Here is a 7,046-nt window from a genome sequence, read left to right as displayed (position 1 = left end):
TGAGGCCCAGAGAATAATAATAATAATAATGTTGGTATTTGTTAAGCGCTTACTATGTGCCGAGCACTGTTCTAAGCACTGGGGTAGACATAGGGGAATCAGGTTGTCCCACGTGGGGCTCACAGTCTTAATCCCCATTTTACAGATGAGGGAACTGAGGCCCAGAGAAGTTAAGTGACTTGCCCACAGTCACACAGCCGACAAGTGGCAGAGCTGGGATTCGAACTCATGAGCCCTGACTCCAAAGCCCGTGCTCTTTCCACTGAGCCACGCTGCTTCTCTAATAATAATGTTGGTATTTGTTAAGCGCTTACTATGTGCCGAGCACTGCTCTAAGCGCTGGGGTAGACAGGGGAATCAGGTTGTCCCACGTGGGGCTCACAGTCTTAATCCCCATTTTACAGATGAGGTAACTGAGGCACCGAGAAGTGAAGTGACTTGCCCAAAGTCACACAGCTGACAAGTGGCAGAGCCGGGGTTTGAACCCATGACCTCTGACTCCAAAGCCCGTGCTCTTTTCCACTGAGCCACACTGCTTCTCTTGAGAAATGAAGTGACTTGCCCAAGGTCACACAGCAGACATGTGATGGAGCTGGGATTAGAACCCAGTACCTTTTGACTCCCAGCCCTGTGCGGTATCCACTAAGCCACACTGCTTCTCAATCAATCAATCAATAGTGATTATTGAGTGCTTACTATGTGCAGACTACTGCGCTAAGGCCTTGGGGGAAGACAATAATAATAATGTTGGTATTTGTTAAGCGCTTACTATGTGCCGAGCACTGTTCTAAGCGCTGGGGTAGACACAGGGGAATCAGGTTGTCCCACGTGGGGCTCACAGTCTTAATCCCCATTTTACAGATGAGGGAACTGAGGCACAGAGAAGTTAAGTGACTTGCCAATAGAATCCATATTCTATTTTCCTATTTTTTCCTGGAGCAGAGCCAAGCCACTGGGCCTGACCTAACTTTCCGAGGTCCCTGCAGAGAAGACAGGGTCCAGGCCAGAAGTGGACCCCCGGTGGGCCGATTAGACTGTGAGCCCATCACTGGGCAGGGATTTTCTCCAACTGTTGCCGAATTGTCCATTCCAAGCGCTTAGTACAGTGTTCTGCACATAGTAAGCGCTCAATAAATACTACTGAATGAACGAATGGTGGGCCCAGTACCGGACCAGCCTCTGGTGGCCGAGTCCCTGCCTCAGTGGACTTCCTCTCCGTTTTCACTCCTCCCTTTCACCTCAACCCTTCAGGTCTCTCTCAGAACCCGCCCTCTCTTTCCCAAGAGAAGCAGCGTGGCTCAGTGGAAAGAACAGGGGCTGGGGAGTCAGAGGTCATGGGTTCAAAACTCGGCTCAGCCGCTTGTCAGCTGTGTGACTTTGGGCAAGTCACTTAGCTTCTCTGGGCCTCAGTTACCTCATCTGTCAAATGGGGATTTAGACTGTGAGCCCCACGTGGGACGACCTGATCACCTTGTAGCCTTCCCAGCACTTAGAACAGTGCTTTGCACATAATAAGCACCTAACAAATGCCATCATTAATCATTAATTAATAATAATAATAATAACTGTGGTATTTAAGTGCTTACTACATGCCTGGCAGTGTTCTAAGTGCGGAGGTGGTTAAGAGCAAATTGAGTTGGACACAGTCCCTGTCTCTTGTGAGGTTCACACACTTAATCCCCATTTGACAGATGAGTCAGTCAGTCAAAGGTATTTATTGAACACTTACTGTGTGCAGAGCACTGTACTAAGCACTTGGGAGAGGACAGTATAACAGTAAATAGAAACGTTTCCTGCCCACATTGAGCTTACAGTCTAGACAACCGTAAGCAGGAGCTGTGGACTGACCTCCTGTCCATTTCCTGTGCAGAGCACAATAATAATAGTAATAATAATAATGGTATTTGATGAGAATGACTGTGATATTTCTCAAGCATTTACTAGGTGCCAGGCCCTGTCCTAAGCTCTGGGGTGGATACGAGCACATCGGGTCGGACACAGTCCCCGTCCCCCGTGGGGCTCCAAGTCTCAATCCCCACTTTCCAGAAGAGGAACTGAGGCCCAGCGAAATGAAGTGGCTGGCCCGAGGTCACACCGCTGCCAAGTGGCAGAGCTAAGATTAGAACCCGGGTCCTTCTGATTCCCAGACCCGGGCTCTATCCGCTAGGCCACACGGCTTCCCTTTCCTCTGCCTGCTTCTCCTCTTTCCTGTGTGACCCGTTGACTGATAGGGAGACGACTGGGTGTCCCCGTGGGCCCTCCCCCATGTCACCCCGCTCTCGGGGGAAGATAGTCAGAGGCGAGCGCTCTGCTGAAGGAAGTGCAACAGAGGACGTGGCGGCCTGCGGCTCGGGGGGAGGAAGTCCCTAGTGCTGGATCCAGAGGGGGACCTGCCAGCCCCGGAGACGCCCCGACCCCCCGACTCGCCCCGAGGAAGGTAAGGACCGACTTCCGGAGGAGCTCGGCGCCCCGGGTGCTCCGGGCTGCCCCTTTAGGTGACCCGGCTAGCCGGCGTTGGCTCCCATGTGGCCGCACCAAGCGCCCCGGCCCTTTCCCACCGGCGTCGTCTGCGAGGATGGGGATCGAAGGGAGGGGGGGCGGGCAAAGGGGGGAAGGTGGCCACCTTCCACTGTCGTTTCCTGTGCAGAAACCTGTGCACAGCTTTCTCTTTGAGGAGCAGTCAGGGGTCAGCTCTTCCTTTCGGTTGGTCGAAATGGAGGGAGCCCAAACTCCTGGCTCTCCTGCCCTAGCAATAATAATAATAATAATTGTTTCTTAAACACCGGCTATGGGCTAGTCACAGGACCAAGAGCTGAGGCGGGTACAAAATAATCAGGTGGGACCAGGCCCTGTCCCAGATGGGAAGGGAAAATGGAGATTTAATCCCCATTTGGCAGATGAGGAAACTGAGGCATGGAGAAGTGAAGTGACTGGTCTAAGGTCACCCAGGAGGCCAGTGGCGGAGCCAGAATTAGAACCCAGGTCCTTCTGACTCCCAGGCCCATGATCTTTCCACTAGGCCACAGTGCAAGTTCTATTCTCCGGAGCTCTCCGTACGGGGGTCTGAACACAGTGAGCGCTCAGTAAAGTTTATCGAGGGGTTCATTTGGGGTGAAATAGTGGGGCTTGAGCAGCGGCTCCTATACGTCCCCAGGACTGAGGTTTCGTCCCTTTGAGTCTCAGTTCCCCCGGCTCCAGATCCTCTTCCTTGCCCACAAAACCCATTTCTCTCCCTCCCCCTGACCTCGCAAACTGCCTGCGGGCTAGGAAGTGGAGCGGGCAACGGTGGCGCCAGAGGCGGGGAGGGGAAGACGGATCTTCACCCTGCCCCTCTCCGCTCTGCCCTGCCAACAGGCCTCGGGGCCCGCGGCCATGGCAGGCCTGAAGACTGCAAGCGGAAATTACATCGACTCGACCTGGGAGCTCCAAGTGCTCGTCGGGGAGCAGGAGACAGAGTGTGACTCTGTGGTCCTGAGGGTCACTGGGGAGATGCACATCGGAGGGGTCATCCTGCAGATCGTGGAAAAGATCCGTGAGTGGCCTCGGGCCCCTCTTTATCTGGGAGGGTGAGGCGCCCCCCTCTCGTCCAGCCCAGAGCTCCACTGTGGGCGTCCGGGGGGCGGGGGAGGCCGGGGCAGAGGGGAAGATGTCCCCATCTCTCTCCTTCCTCCGAGGCGGCTCCCGGAAACCTGGCCCCCATCGACTCCCCCGGCCTGACCCTGCCGTGCCGCTTACGATAAGGCTCCCTGGGTGACTCAGCCTCCATTTTAATCATTTGTTCCCAAAACAGAAATTCCCCCAACTTCCCCCTTCTCCCTCCCCCTCTTCCTGTTCTCCCCACCGCTTCCCCTGCCGGCGGTCAATCCCTTCCCGTTCCCCATCAGTCACCCTCCCTCAGAACCCCGGGCCGGGCTGGGGAAACTCCCTGGTCCTTCCCGCCTCGGGGGGGCCCAGCCCGTCTCGGGGAGCCCACGCCACCCTGGGGGTAGGGTGTTTGGGGGTGATGGACGGCGGTTCCCGGGAGCCCCCCGGGACCCGGGCGGTCCGGAGGGGGGCCTGCCGATACCTCTCGCCCTCCGTCCCCCTCCACCCCGAGTCAGAAGAAAGCGGGTGAAAGAGCGGATGGGAAGGCCCAAACCACCCCTCACCAGGAAGTTGCAACCATGTGCCGTGTGGGCGGCTGGTGTTGGGGGAAGAAGGCGCAGCTGTGGGGAGCGGGTAGAGTTCCCCAACTCTTTTCTTAACCTGCGGGGGGCAGGGAGGAAGGGAGGGCCTTCCCGCCAAAACCTCAAACTTTAATGTGTCCGTAACAGAACTCCTCGTCTTCCCATCCGAACCCCGTCCTCCCCGCGTCTTTCCCGTCGCTGTGGACGATACCACTACCCTCCCCATCTCCCAGGCCCGCACCTTGGCGTTGTCCTCGACTCATCTCTCGTTTTCAATCGGCCACCAAAACCTGTCGGTTCTACCCTCGCGGTAGCGCCAAGATCTTTCCTTTCCTCTCCATCCGATCTGCTACTCTGTTGATCCGGGCACTTATCCCCTCCTGCCTCGATTAATAATAATAACACCCGTGGCATTTTTTAAGCTCTTACTATGTGCCGGGCATTGTACTAAGCGCTGAGGTAGATACAAGATAATCAGGTTGGACACAGTCCCCGACCAACTGAGGGCTCGCAGTCTTAATCCCCGTTTTCCACTGAGGCACACAGAACCCAAGTGACTTGCCCAAGGTCAGGCAGCGGCGGACAAGCGGGCGAGGTGGGAATCGAACCCGGGTCCTTTTGACTCCAGTAGGCCACGCTGCTTCTGCGTCGGCCTCCTTACTGACCTCCCTGCCAGCCTGTCCTCACAGTAGTCATTTTTCCAGGGTCATTTTTCTACACGAATTCCGGTCCGTGTCTCCCCACTCCTCCAGGACCTCCCGTGGTTGTCCATCCACCTCCACGTCAGACGGAAAATTCCTTATCGTTGGCTTTAAAGCGCTCAGTCGGCTCGCCCCATCCTACCTCACCGATCTCCTCCTACAGCCCAACCCACACACTCCGCTCCTCTAGCGCCAGCTCACTCACTGCGCCCGACCTCGTCTATCTCACCGCCAACCCCCTTCCCACATCCTCTCACTAGTGGGGAACTCCCTCCCCCTCCAGATATGCCAGCCCTCTAATTCTCCCCACCTTCAGAGCTTTATTGAGGTCACGTCTCCTCTAAGAGGCCTTCCCCGATTAGGCCCTCTTTTCCCCAGCTCCCTCTCCCTTCTGCATTGTCTGTGCATTGGATCTCTGACCTCTGGCTTTTGCTGTTTGCCTCACCCCCAGCCCCAAGGTATTTGTGCACATGTCTATAAATTGGATAGTAGAGATTATTTATATTCTTGCCTGTCTCCCCCTCTAGATCGTAAACTCTTTATGGGCGGGGAGCGTGTCTGTTAATTCTGCTGCATTGTAAGAATGATAATAATAATCATGATGGTATTTGTTAAGTGCTTACTATGTGCGAAGCACTGTTCTAAGCGCTGGAGGGGATACAAGGTGATCAGGTTGTCCCACGTGGGGCTCACAGTCTTCATCCCCGTTTTCCAGATGAGGTCACTGAGGCCCAGAGAAGTGAAGTGACTCGTCCGAAGTCACACAGCTGATAAGTGGCGGAGCCGGAATTGGAACCCTTGACCTCTGACTCCCAAGCCCGGGCTCTTTCCACTGAGCCACGTGGCTTCTCTGTAGTCTCGTTCATTCATTCAGTCTCCCAAGCTCTTAGTGCAGTGCTGTGCACGTAGTGAGCGCTCGATAGATATGATTGATGACGATGAGAGCAGCAGCTGGCCACGTTTGATAGGCCCAGGGAAATCTGCTTTGGCCTGATGTTTCCTGAGGGCAGGAGAGTGGGGTGACTAAGGGCGGGAGAGAAGGGAGATAGGGCCTGGGGAGCGCGGGTGAGGGAGGTGGGAGAGAGGAGTGACCAGGTGCAGGAGAGAGGGGTGACAGGTAGTGGGGGAGCAAGGTGACAGGGCGTGGGGAAGCAGCGTAACAGCAAAGGGGACTAGGGAAGACAGGGCGAGGGAGCGCAGGGTGACCGGTTGCAGGAGATGGGGATGATGGTGCAGGAGAGTGAGGCGAGCGCATGGGAGAATGGGGAGGTGACAGGCACGGAGGAGCAGGGAGATAAGGTGAGGGAGCGCAGGCTGACGGAACGGGAGGGCAAGGGAGTGGGGCGATGGCATGGGAGAATGGAGAGCGGGGAGACGAGGTGTGGGAGAGCAGGGTGACAGAGCACAGGAGAGTGGGGAGACAGTGTGGGGGAGCAGGATGAGTGTGCGGTAGAGTGACATGTCAGGGTGGGGGAGCGGGGTGGCAGGTCGTGGGGAAGTTGGGTAACAGCGCAGGGGAATGGAGAAGATAGGGCACGGGAGAGCAGGCTGACCGGATGCAAGAGAGCAGCGTGACGGGGCGCGGGAGAGGGGGGCGATGGTGCAGGAGATGGGGATGATGGTGTCGGAGAGTTGGGCGAGCGCATGGGAGGGTCCAGAGGCGACGGGGCACGGGACAGCGGGGAGCTAAGGGGTGGGAGAGCAGGATGATGGAGAGAGAGAGAGAGCAGGGTGATAGGGGTGGGAAAGTGGAGTGACCAGGTGCAGGAGAGAGGAGAGAGAGGGCGAGAGAGAAGGGGTGGCAGGGTGCGGGAGAGCGGGGCGACAGGCCGTGGGGGAGCGGGGCGGAAGGGCAATGCGGTGACGGCGCAGGGAAATGGGGAAGACAGGGCATGGGAGAGCAGGGCGACCGAGTGCAGGGGAGCAGAGAAATGGCATAGGAGAGCAGAGAGACGGAGCGTGGGAGAGAGGGGCCGTGGGGTAGGAGTTGGATGATGATATGGGAGAGTTGGGTGAGCACGTGGAGAGGTTTGGAGGTGACGGGAGAGCACGGTGGAGGGCACAGGAGAGCAGAGAGACAAGGTGTGGGAGAGCAGGGTGGAGGAGAAACGACTTGCGCCTTTTGCTCTTCCCCCCACCCAGCCCCACACCACTTACGTACCTATCTGTAATTTAATTT

At 56.7% G+C, this 7,046-nt stretch overlaps 1 protein-coding gene across 1 annotated transcript in view; it reads left to right on the top strand.

Annotated features, from left to right (window-relative positions):
• Positions 1-2,213: 2,213 nt before the first annotated feature.
• The window catches only part of FERMT3 (FERM domain containing kindlin 3), a 24,612-nt gene continuing 19,779 nt past the window's right edge, over positions 2,214-7,046 (top strand). Inside the window, exons 1-2 of the mRNA XM_029061147.2 lie at positions 2,214-2,437; positions 3,355-3,532. Of these exons, the coding sequence (XP_028916980.1) occupies positions 3,373-3,532 (160 nt within the window). The 5' untranslated portion in view covers positions 2,214-2,437; positions 3,355-3,372. The remainder of the gene's footprint in view (positions 2,438-3,354; positions 3,533-7,046) is intronic.

Source organism: Ornithorhynchus anatinus, chromosome 3, assembly GCF_004115215.2.
Source record: "Ornithorhynchus anatinus isolate Pmale09 chromosome 3, mOrnAna1.pri.v4, whole genome shotgun sequence".
NCBI lineage: Eukaryota > Metazoa > Chordata > Mammalia > Monotremata > Ornithorhynchidae > Ornithorhynchus > Ornithorhynchus anatinus.
This window is presented reverse-complemented; position numbering and strand designations above follow the sequence as displayed.